At 43.9% G+C, this 12,793-nt stretch overlaps 1 protein-coding gene across 1 annotated transcript; it reads left to right on the top strand.

Annotated features, from left to right (window-relative positions):
• Window positions 1-4,644: 4,644 nt before the first annotated feature.
• LOC127779269 (metacaspase-1A-like) lies at window positions 4,645-6,390 on the top strand. Its single transcript, XM_052306000.1, is given in 4 exon segments — window positions 4,645-4,677; window positions 5,321-5,357; window positions 5,607-5,894; window positions 5,897-6,390. Coding segments are annotated over 4 exon segments (852 nt in total).
• Window positions 6,391-12,793: the final 6,403 nt, after the last annotated feature.

Genomic DNA, 12,793 nt, shown 5'->3' with positions numbered 1-12,793 from the left:
GGAGGAGGAGGGAGGGGATACGGAACACAAAAGTGCTAGGGGCTTGGACTTGTAGAGTCACTGTCACAGGCGTTGGCTAGCCCTTGAAGGCTTCGCTAGAATAGGAAGCGATAGAGTGTGAACAACGAACAAACGTTCATGCGCGAGAAAATTGCTTATCTACCATTACAAAAGAATGGATTCGTTGGAATACCATCGTTAAAACATGCTTCAATAAAATACCACTCTCAACCATGGTGTGTTGGTTGAAATGCCATCTTGGACTACCTTGGGGTTCTTCTTCCTCCCTCCAACTCCTCATCAGTTCGACGCCCTTGGTGGCGGCGATGGATGAACGACGGCAGCCCGGCCAGCCCAGTGCGGTGGCGGCAGTGGACGGCGACGTTGCCCTCGGTGGCAGTGGTGACGATGATGACAGCACCCGCTAATCTCGCTACTTCTACGTCTGCCTGTCCCTCTTGGTGGTGGCGGTGGATGGCGAAGGTGATTGCGGCCGCTACTCCTGTGCCAGCCCGACGCGATGGCAACGGTGGATGGCAACGATGCCATCAGCTAGCAGCCTCGGTGGCAGTGGTGGATGGCGACAAAGACGCCCGATACTCTCGCGCCTATGCCCGCCACTACTGGTTGCAAAGCTCTTCTCCTCGTCAGCTCAGCTCTTCTCGCAGCCATGGGCACCAATGATGTGTATGGAGGAATATGAGTTTGAGGGAGGAGAAGTCTAGGGGTAAAATGGTCTAAGATGATATTCTGGCCAAGTAGTCCTAGTTAAGAGTGGTATTCCATCAAAACCTGTTTTAGTAATGGTATTCCAACGAATACATTCTTTTGCAATGGTAGATATACAATTTTCTCATCATGCACGTGCACATAGCGAGTCGGACAAAGGATGAAGTCGATCATGACTCGGAGATGGACGAATCTTATCTTCTAATGCTGGTTGTGCATGCAAACGATGATTGGGCCATGTGGCACCTTTCACATTGCAAATAAATCTTGGAATTATATGTGAGAAAAAAAAGCGCAAAAACGTGGTAACGGTGCTGAACTGCTGAACCATCTCCAGAGTCCTACATGGCTCGACAAAAAAGGAAATAAACATCCATGGACAAAAAGAGAATCAAACATGACTAAGAAAAAAAATAGACCTAGATGCTATAGCTTACACAGAGAGAAGAGAAAATGCAAAGGAGAAGTGGAGAAGAATCTAGAAGGATTGATGGGGCTTAAAAGAATTTTACTAACTAGCAAAATATCAGGTATAGATCAATGGAGCCCGATTAGAATGTAATTTTTAACAAGTATATTTTTTCTGACATAGATACTTATATTAAATCCTTTAGTCAATTAATTATAGACAATACAATTAATAGGCAATACAATTAATAGACAATACTTGACAGTGGCGACAAGGGGCTTTTATCACCTATTTTGTCAATTAAAAGACAATACCATTATAATTTTAATCTACAAAGGAACCGTAAATAGTTCAGACAAAAAAGAGAGAAAGAGGAGAATGGTGGGATCAGCCCCGCCATGGCGAAGGAAAGGAAGAACACTGACTTCTCTGGGTAGCGCGGTGCCGGGCGCGCCTCACCCAGGATCACTGCCTCCCGCCCAGTCGGCACCGGCATGAACCTGCGCGGCAGCCCCACCTGCCTCTCGCTGATGATGCGGGAAGACGGCAACACGCCGCCGTCCAACGGTGTGGTGCCCCACGCCATTGCACCGGCGAAGTTGGAGTGAAGGAGGCGAGTGTGTGCGATGAGAGGAAGGTTGAGAGCGGGGTAAGCTAGGGAACGACGAGCGCGTTGAGTTGAAGTGGCGAAGGGAAGGGAATGAATCCCTACTCGACGTCCTTTTATCCTCTCCTCGACCGTGCTTGGCTCCTCGTTTCTCGCGACCACTAACTCCGCCCCCTCGTTCCTCATGCCTGTCACGGCCAAAACAGGATGGGTCACGCCCACCTTAGTTGCGCACGGTTACCGTGGAGTCACCATCATTATGCACTAGCGAAACCGTGCGCTGCCCCGGGTGTTATGAAGTGACGGCCCATCATTACCAGAGAGGCAATTTTTTATTGCGCATGGGGCCACGTCCATCGAGATTTGTCACAGAAAAACCGGGCCCACGTGTCACTCAATCTGAAGAATGGCGTCAAACCTGGCCACCCGAGGAGGGATTCCGGCCAGGGCTAATGCCAGGGGCTACTGTCGATGATATAGGCCCGGGGGTATCAAGGCTAGAGGGAGGAGGCTGCCCCCAGCACCCACGTGGCACTCCCCCGAAGGGGGTCAGGCCTGGGGTAGGGCGTTGGCCGCCCCTCCATGTATGGGGGGTTGGGCTGCCCCAACCCCCTCCGTAGGATGCCACGTACGTGGGGTTAGGTGGGAGCCTCCAACGTCCACCTAACCACATTTAAGGCACCCTGAACAGGCGCGCCACGCCGCATTTAATACGGCGTGCCGCGCCTAACCGGTCTGTGACCGGTTGAATGACCGATGGGACTAAGGTAGTGCGCCTACGCTCTGATCGTGTGGCAGCCGGCATGCATCCCGCTACGCCTCGTCACGTCATGATGATGAGAGGCCCTTAGTCTCTCATCCCAGCCGAAGTTGGTTCATCCGCTGTTCCCATTTCACGGTGCAAATGGGAACTCGGAAATCTTCACCCATTAAATGATGAATGACACAGGCGTCCCCCGTGTCAGCCGGCTCGATTTGATGGGCCTCATGTTGGGCTTCTAAGTCAAGAAACAAGACATGCATTTAATGTATGGAATGTACTCCTTCATTCCTAGGTAGGCTTTTGGACCCATGTGGTAACCCCTTAAGATATAAAAGGAGGTACAGGTCTAGGAGGGAGGGGGATGGCCTTCTCAGCTAACCGATACTTGGGTCTCACAGATTCAAGCGCTTGTTTTCCAACACTTAGTCAACCAAGCATAGGAGTAGGGTATTAAGCTTCTCAGCGGTCCGAACCTGTATAAACCCCTTTTGTCTCATCGATTCTGAGGGGCCCGACCCCCACTACATCGCACCTTCCACAGAAACCTCGATTCTCACTCGCTGCCCCTGGCCAAACTAACAAAGGGGGACTCACAGTCCCCCGCTAGAGGAGTTCACCCTCCGACAAGGCTATAACATGAGCGTGTCAAAAGACGCATGAGTTTCCATCTTTCTAAAGCTGGCTCATGTCTCAAGCCATCTTATCGAACCACATGGCGATGTTAAATTTTGAGATAAATCTAAGAAAATTAAGCATACGAAATAGCTAAAAGAAAAGAAAAGGACAAATCCAATTTACAGAGACTTCCAAAAAGAAATACTGACAAGCAAACAAAAGGAACATCATCCAGATTCCATAGGTTTCCCAAAATATTTTTCCCCTTTGCAATCTATCTATCTATCTCATGCTGGTTGGTTTCATGCTAGTTGATTGGTTGCCCTCACCATCCTTTAGTTGAGCGACACATGGCGAGCTACAAGCGGTAGAAAGAGCATTGGGTAAGAAACCTTCTCTATAAAATTGGCAAGCGCGCAAGTTACGATGGTAAATTGTAAAAATAAAAGAGAAGAAGAGACTCCATGTGCGTAGCGGACCACGTGCACCACAATCCAACAGTGCGTGATCGAACAAGTGCAAACACATAAAAGAAGGGAAAAGAAAAATTAAAAAGACGGACAAAATATTTTTTGTAAAACTATTTGCAAATTATTCGGGGCAAGTATCATGACCACGTATCCTATATTTTGATAAACTAAAAACGATAAATAAAAAAATAAGTGACACAAACAATTTGCTTTTTTTTAAAGATTAAATCGAACTCTATAATCCTGATAACCATTTTCTAAATATATGCATTTTCTGCTTATACTATAAAATAAATAATATGTATAAAACAAATAATATGGTGTTGGATCCATATATAGAGTCTTATGACAAATCTAAGCACCCTTATGCTAAAAATCATAAAATAGAAATTCAAATATTAGTATATTAACTACGTGGTTTTTAAAGGCTATACACATAGGCTAATCAGCGAAAGTGCCAATCGGCGCGTTGATTTTCTAGTGTACGATGAAATCAATCTGGACCTGCGATTACGATGATGATTATGCAGTCACTTGATGCTATATGCATTTTATCTGCAACAAAACATGGACTTCTCTACTGTTTTATATAGCATATAAGTGAAAACCAAATAAAATATTATATTATGTTTTTATCACAATGCATATTAAAGTAACATATAATGTAATTAACAATACACATTTGCTTACAAAAAGTATGCACGCTAGAGGTTTCATAAGAAATAGTCTTAATTAAAAGTCATAATTATAATAACAATAATAATAATAGCGGCAATCGATACATGGTTCTCTTATCTAGCTGTCTCATTCATGACAAAAATAAGCGCCCATCACAACAGTATTAAGAACACATCCAGAAGCAACTGCCACAATCACAATCCTGTTTTGCCTCCTAAGAAATGCCACCATCGGATCCACTATCACTCTTTACAGTTAAAAACAACAACAACAAAAAGAACAAATGTTATTTCAATAAAATATTACAGTAAAAGACAATTACAAGTGCTTTTATATAGCCTCTTACCGTGCTCTCTTGTTGATGTTCTCAAACATGATGCGATCGTCCTCCTTATCATTTTGGAAAGTAAGTGGCTTAATCTTACGATTTGTGTTGCCGCTCAACTTATACTACAATTCCACACTTGAAGAGTAAACATAAGTCTAGACAGTGGCAAATCCATGATGAAAATGGAGGATGTGCTTAAAATTAGTGAAAATATTTTATCAATAAACAATAGAAGGGTTAAAAGAATATATTGTTATGCAAATCAAACTTAACATATACTACACGATTGGATGGGCCGGAGAAAAAAATACCTCACTAATAGATGGTGTATCTACTTTGCCGTTAATCAAATACTTTTCAAAATAAGCAAAACAAATCACTAAATAGCCTCATTTCATCACTACTATACTTTTTATTGACTGCCTATGTTCTATCGCTGTGGCATGTGGAGAAAAAGCATAGCTCATCGTTGTTGTCATCATTTTCTCTAGCGCAACTCCAAGCCGAATGGGCCATCATTCACACAAGAGATGGCCAAATTGGGCCACCTGCTGGGCATTAATTTTCAGAAAAAGTACACCGAAGGTCCCTTAATTTATTATCGAGTTACAAAATCGTCCATCAACCGTAAAACCAGATATATCACATCCCTCAGCGTGGGACCCACGTGGGCCCTACATGTCAGGATACCACATCATCACCCTCTGACAATGGGGTGCAGCGGCACGTACCTGGCCGTCCCGCTGGGGGCGCGCTCGGTGTGGTGTGTGCTCTGCCACGCCACATGTCGAGCACTGTGGCCACCAGCATGGCCACGGCGGAGGCGGGGCCCTGGGCTTCATCAAGGGCCTCATCAGCGCGTTCGCGCCGCCACCGCCGCCATTGACGATGTCGTCAGGGTACACGCGGGCGACGACGAGCTACTCGTGCGTCCGTGGCAAGAAGCGCACGCTCCTCTTCGGCATCAGCTACGCCACCACAAGGTGTTCGATGAATGCTGATGGTAGAGGAGGACGGCGACTCGTACACGGTGCCGATGAGGAAGAACATGTTGGCGGCGATGCGGTGGCTAGTAGAAGGGTGCAACACCAACGACTCCTTGGTGCTCCACTTGTCCGGCCACGGCATGCAGAATCTGGACAACGATGGCGACAAGAAGGACGGCTACGACGAGGTGCTGTGCCCCGTGGAGTTTGAGCAGGCGGGAGTTATCCTCGACGACGAGATCAACGTGACCATTGTCCGCCCCCTCGTCGCCAGTGTGAAGCTCCACGCCATCATCGGGACATGCCATAGCGCACCATCCTCGACCTCCCCTTCCTCTTCCGCCTCTCCTGGACTAGCTATTGGCAGTGGGAGAACCACCGCCGCCGCCCGGAGCTGGCCAAGGGCACCAGCGGCAGCCTCGCCATCTCCATCAGTGGCTGCAGCGGGCAGCGGTGGCGGCGGCGTGGGGGGAGGCCCTCCTGCTCCCGTGAAGTCGCCGTCCCCGCCTCACCGCCTCATCACCGGCTACCGGAATGTGGTGGGCCAAACCGCAGGGTCTTCGCCGCCAGGTCGAGCGGGACGAGTGCGGATCCCGCAGCTCTGACGCGCGGCGGCCGGGAGTACAATGACAGCGCCTTGGGCACCGTGGAGGAGAGGGAGGAGAGGTCGCGGGCGGTTTGGGCGACGAGTGCCCTCGCGGTGGCCGTCTGGCGCCCTTGCTTCGCGGTGTTCAGGAGGAGGAGGGCCATCGGCCGGTTGGTGGCGGCGGCGGCGCAGGCGAAGGGAGCTAGGGTTTTGAGATGAGAAGGGAGGTGGATCTCTCTGCTTCTGCTTGCTCCTCTCTTCTCTTGTAGAGGAGGAGGAGGAGTGGGTGGGTGCCAACGAGAAAATCAATCCAACGGCTCGCTCCCTCGGCTCCTGAGCCAGGCTCGCTCCTCGAGCCGAGCCGAGCCGAGCTGAGCCGAGTAGGCCGCCGTGCAGACCGTTGCACATCTGGGGGAAGGTTTGCTTTGGAAGCCAAATTGAGGAGATCTTTTTTTTTTGAAACCCAAAATTTTAGTTCCCAACTTTTTCTTCAAACTTCCAACTTTTCCATCACATCAAAACTTTCCTACACAGGCTGTGTTTAGTTCCATACCAAAATTGGAAGTTTGAAGAAATTGGAACGATGTGAGGGAAAAATTGGAAGTTTGTGTGCGTAGGAAAGTTCGACGTGACGGAAAAGTTGAAAGTTTGAAGAAAAAAGTTGGAATCTAAACAGGGCAACACAAACTTCCAACTTTTCCGTAGCATTGTTCCAATTTCAATCAAACTTCCAATCTTGGCGTGAACTAAACACACCCCAAACCGGTTTCTGGCTGGTTGTGCTATGCTTTCCTTTGTACCCCGTGTGATCAAAATATAATAGTGCTAACTCAAACATTTTCGACTTTGACCATTAGTAATAATAAAATAAAAGGAGATCAATTATGTAAAATGATATTCCTAGATTTATTACTAAACAAACTATCATAATATGCAACTCTTTTTATTTAGATCATTTTATTTTTATAAATGTCACTAGTAGAGATCAGCTCATCTATGACGATCTACTTTTGTCATGAAAGATGCGATAATCGTCATAAAGTAACATCTATGACGAACTTATGACGAAATAGGATTCGTCATAGAACTCGCGTCACAGAAGTTTCTCTATGACGAAACGATAGATTTCATCATAGAAATGCTTCTATCCATGACGAAGGTGCTCGTCAGAGAATTGCTTGCCAGCTGGCTAGTGACACGCGTCGTTCAAGCCACGTGGCTGCCATGCGTGGAATCCACGTTGGATGTGACATGGCAAATGACGTGTACTCCATGTTAGAGCCACGTGGCAGTCGCATTTAACCCTACGTGTTGGCATTTCGTATGTCCACATGTCACTGCACGCTAACGCCACGTGGCCAAAGGTGGCGGCAACACGTGTTCTCATTTTGACGCGCCACGTGTCTGTATCTGACTTATGACACGTGTCTTTACCTGATACAGCCACGTGTTAATCTGTTTCGATGACACGTGTCAAACAGTTAGGCATAAAGGCCCACTCATTTGTTCTGGCCCAGTCCACTATCAGGTCTAGAAAATTTTTAGCATTCACCCATTTGGAGCAACAATTAGAACTTCACAGTACATTACAAATAGGCCCAACACAGCATTGAACACATATCCAACTTTACATAGCACCATATTACAAATAAGTTCACAGAACCTAGTACACATATGTTCACATTTAAGTCCACAAAAGTTTACCACAAGATGATAATTAAGTCCACCATAGCACCAAACATCATTTTACATAACCAAGTCACCAGATGACAGTAAGCTCATAGAACCATCAACACAACTAAAATAAGTATATGGAGTTCATCACAGTGCATAAGATAATAAAGGAGACTAGAACAGCTTTTAAGTTACTCTGGGATAGGCTCAAGATATGTCGAAGGAGCAGATTGTTCTCTTCCTGCTGCTGCTTGAACTCTGCTAACTCCTTTCAAGTCTTTGCTAGTGCTTCATTTTGGTCATCCTAGGGCTGGGGCGCACCATCGGCTTGCCGCCTAGGCATAATTATTGTGAAAAAGGAGTTGATAATTAGGAAAGGCAGTAGATCTTGCGTAACAGCACTAATTAAGAAAGTAGAGGGTCACATACAAGCGTACTGCAGGACTATTACGTATAGGCATTTTGATACTTAATGGTAAAGAATCAAACAAGCTAAAGAGGGAGCTCTACCTACGTAATAGCACGCTAGCAGAAATGAAATATATGATCACAATCACAATGCACAGGATCTAGGACCTCAGGTTTTCTATATCAATTATAGTTTACAAATAGAAAACGTAGTAAGAAATATACGATAGATACACCCGTAAGCACAGGATCATTGCAATTTGGGACGGTAGATACAGACACATACAAAATTTGTATGTTCTATGGAATAACAGGGAGATAAATAACAAATATGAATGACATCCAAACCAATTAGTTATAGGCAGCAGAAGATCGCTACATGCTAATTGCATGGCTATTACTGAGAAGCTAGCTCAATGCAGATCCCTATCACAAAGTCCATGTACAACAAAGTGTTCTTTTAACATTTTAGGTTAAATACAATATGGTGCCATATTTGTTTACGACGCAATGGCTTTACTTTCTGAACAGCTGAATGAACCATGCATGCCTCATAGGAGTAATTATTCAGTCGATGTGGCAGACAAGGAAAATTTTCATATCTGACCAATCATAGTTGTTCAAGTACTAATGAACTACAAAGTAGTATCTGTTACATGGATTATGGTTATATCCCCATACTTCAACATGTGCATCTGTAGATTATCCCCATACTTCATACTGATTTCATTAAATTGATGGACTTACCAGTGTCAATTATGCCTCCACCGCCCTGCAACTTGTCCATGTCCCTCTCCAGGTTGACGGGGCCGCCGCCTCGAGCTCCCGTGCCACTGCATCGGCCCGGTCAAGATCCTCCTGTCTCTCCGCCGAACACCGCACTCTGCATCCCAAAAATTAAGCCACGGAATTCAAACACACGACACCGACCAAGCAGCCATGATGAGGCTTCAGATCACTGACCAGAAGCTTGACTTTGAGCGCATCCACGGCGTTGTCGTTGGCGCCGGTGCCCGCCGCGTAATCTATGCTCGACGGCGGCGTGGCCGTGGCAAAGATGGACAGCAGCCGCGCCTTCCTGACACCACCCGCTCAATGCGAGCGTGCCCGATTGGCCGATGGGCGAGGTCCCCGATGGGCCACTTGCCGAGCGTCTCCGAGTACGTGAACCGCAGCGTCTCCGCGAGCGTACCCACCGCCTCGATCCACGTCGCCGGCGGCTGCTCCGGGCGCCGCGCCGCACGCCCTCTCCGCCGCTTCCCGGAGCCGACTCCTCTCCCTCCCGCGCCACCGCCGATACGCCACCGGCCCACCGCCTCCATGGATCAGATCCACCAGGCTGGGGACATAGGATGCCCGTGTGTTGGTGGTGCGGGAGTACCACGCCATTAGAGGAGGGGAGATGCCGCCGCCGCCGGTACGGGGAACGCGGAGGGGAAGAAATGAGAGAGGATGAGGGTTAGGGTTTGCAACCCTATTTATACTTCTTTGGCACAACGATAGCCATTCGATCAAGAATCAATGGCCAGATATTTATGGGCCGAGTACAGGGCCGATTTCAGGGTTTAGGCCTACTAATATATGTGGTATTTTTTTTTAATTTCAATTTATGCGAACTTTAAATTTAATTTTAGAATGATTTTTATGTTTCAAATGCAAAAACCATAAACAACAAAATTGTAGAACTCATCGAGATCTACATCTATTGTATTGGTCTTTTTTACAAATAAGTTCATTTGAACAATTCAAATTTTGAATTTTCAAAATTTGACAACTTCAAACAAAAATTAGGGTTAACAAATGATTTCAAATGGAAAAGTCACCAAAACTAAAGTTGTAGAACTCATCAAGATGCAAAATTTTTATTTTGATCATTTCTTCATCTCACTCTATTTGAACAATTTGAAATTTGAAATTCAAACTTTGAGAACTTCAAATAGAATTTTTTTTTCAGTGAACGACTTCAACTGAAAAAGTCATCAACAACAAAATTATATAATCCATCTAGATCTACAATTTTTATTTTGGTCATTTGTTCATCCGACAAAGCGATAGTAACATTGTTCACAAATTTTACACATCTCTTATATGGTTTCATAGATTATAAGAGAGTTGTGTAAATTTTAAGAACAACGTTACTATTACTTTGTCGAATGAACAAATGACCAAAATAAAGTTTGTAGATCTCGATCAGTTCTACAACTTTTGTGTTCATGATATTTTCAGTTGAAATCATTTACTGCTTCAAAATATCGTTTGAAGTTGCCACTTTTTAAAATTTAAATCTTCAATTGATAAAACAAAGTCACATGAAAGTATGATAAAAATAATAGTTGTAATAACACAACAAATGGATAGATCATGAATTTAGAAAATTTTAGAAAAAAGAATAATCAAATTTGAAGTTAGTATGAGGGAGAAAGACCACCTACAAGTTTTAGCCAAAGATTAAAAAGAAAAACCACACTTTACAATGAACCTCACGAGCATTCGATGCCCATTACCTGCTAATATTTTTATTGATAAAGGCAAGTGCATATTCATTGATAGAACACTCGAGTGGCTCAGTGGTTGGTACGCCGTGATATTGTTCTTGTGGTCATGGGTTCGAATCCCCCCGAAGAGCAGCACTTTTGTTTCCTTTTTACCGCGTCGTGCTCTGTTGTGGGGCCCAGTAATTTTTTTTTACCACGCCGTGGGGCCTGTAACATTTTTTTGCGCCGTGGGGCCCAGTAACAATTTTTTTACCGCGACGTGCTCTATTATGGGGCCTAGTAACAATTTGAATAGCCACATCTATTCGGTGGAACCAATAGGTATTAATAAATGAATGGTGTGCATTATTTGTGACGAAATCTTCTATTGTTCTTTGACGTTATTTTTAATTTCGTCATAGAGTTTTGCTACTTACCTCCACCACGACTGACCCATGACGAAATAAGAATTTTCGTCATAGATATGCTTTATTCAATGACGAAATTATACAGCGTCATGAGGAAAACGTCATAGATGGGCGATTTCCTACTAGTGTGTTGTTGATCATAATAGTATTTCGAAGACTGTGTCAATATAAAAAAATGCTTACATTTTAGACGGAGAGAGCGATATGTTTGCAAACGTTCTGAACCGATGTAACTATGTTTACAAATTAATAAAGCGCGCTAAATGGCTTAAAAAAAGAGAATGCCTTCATTTATGGGAATTTTAATTTTAGCCTCATGGTAAACCATTTTTTTGTCACTCTCTCTCTCTCTCCCAACATCATACTCGTGTTTTTGTTATCGAGCGTCTAATAAACAATAAGTTTCATCACATAATAATTCTTGAAAAGGATCAAGAAATATCATTGATCCTTAAACACGACGTACAACATTTCTTCCAAACTAGAATTAAAAGAATTAAAGAACTTTGGATAAATGGGGTCGCCTCTTTTGGCGTTTAAGCGATCAATTTAAACAAACAAGTTAATTAAGGTGCAGAAGATAACATACCCAACTTAATTTTTCAAGTTCAACCATGAAATAGTCCCAGAAAAGCTTTGAGTTGAGTCAACAATGTCCGGTCTTCACCACTAAGACCTCCTTTGAAACAAATAATTTGTGGAGGATATTTGTTTTTTTTTAAAAAAACTTGTTGGATTCTAGTGCTGTTAAAATAAAATCTTTACTTGGTTCTTTAAAACAAAGGATTGGAACTTCTCAGATCATATTATAAGAAACTAATTATGATTGAATGACTTAGTGCACGTAGGTTTTGAGAAAAGTTAGCGTGCGGGGGTTAAAATAATACAACAGAATCTAGCTAGTGTTAATTAGGCATCAAAATTGGGGCGGCCAGCTATTTACACTAAATCAAACACCCTATCTAAATTCTATCATAATATCCTCGCAAAATAATGAAATTCCCTATGATAATAAAATTTTGGTAATACTTGCACATACTTCATATCTATAAACTCATATTGACACAGATTTGCCTTTGTCAAACCAGAACTAACATTCTCGATACCACCCCAGCTAAATTTTAAATTGTTCGTCCTAGCTAGTAAGGCCGATTTTATATCCAAACTTTTTCTTCAAACTTCCGACTTTTCCATCACATCAAAACTTTTATACACACACAAACTTCCAACTTTTCCATCACATTGTTCCAATTTCAACCAAACTTCCAATTTTGGCGTGAACTAAACACACCCTAAACAAGAGTCTAATTAAAATTTACAAGTATGGTATATAGGCCATTTTAGTTCCCAAAAACTTTTTCCAAAAAACATCACATCTAATCTTTGGACACATGCATGCATGGAGTATTAAATATAGATAAATTAAAAAACTAATTGCACAGTTAGGGGGGAAATCACGAGACGAATCTTTTGAGCCTAATTACTCCATGATTAGCCATAAGTGCTACAGTAACACACATGTGCTAATGACGGATTAATTAGGCTCAAAAGATTCGTCTCCCGGTTTCCAGGCGAGTTATGAAATTAGTTTTTTTATTCATATTCGAAAACCCTTTCCGACATCCAGTCAAACGTCCG

The sequence above is a fragment of the Oryza glaberrima genome, chromosome 7, assembly GCF_000147395.1.
Source record: "Oryza glaberrima chromosome 7, OglaRS2, whole genome shotgun sequence".
Classification (NCBI taxonomy): Eukaryota; Viridiplantae; Streptophyta; class Magnoliopsida; order Poales; family Poaceae; genus Oryza; species Oryza glaberrima.
Note: the sequence above shows the minus strand (reverse complement) of the source record. Positions and strands in the feature narration are given on the sequence as shown.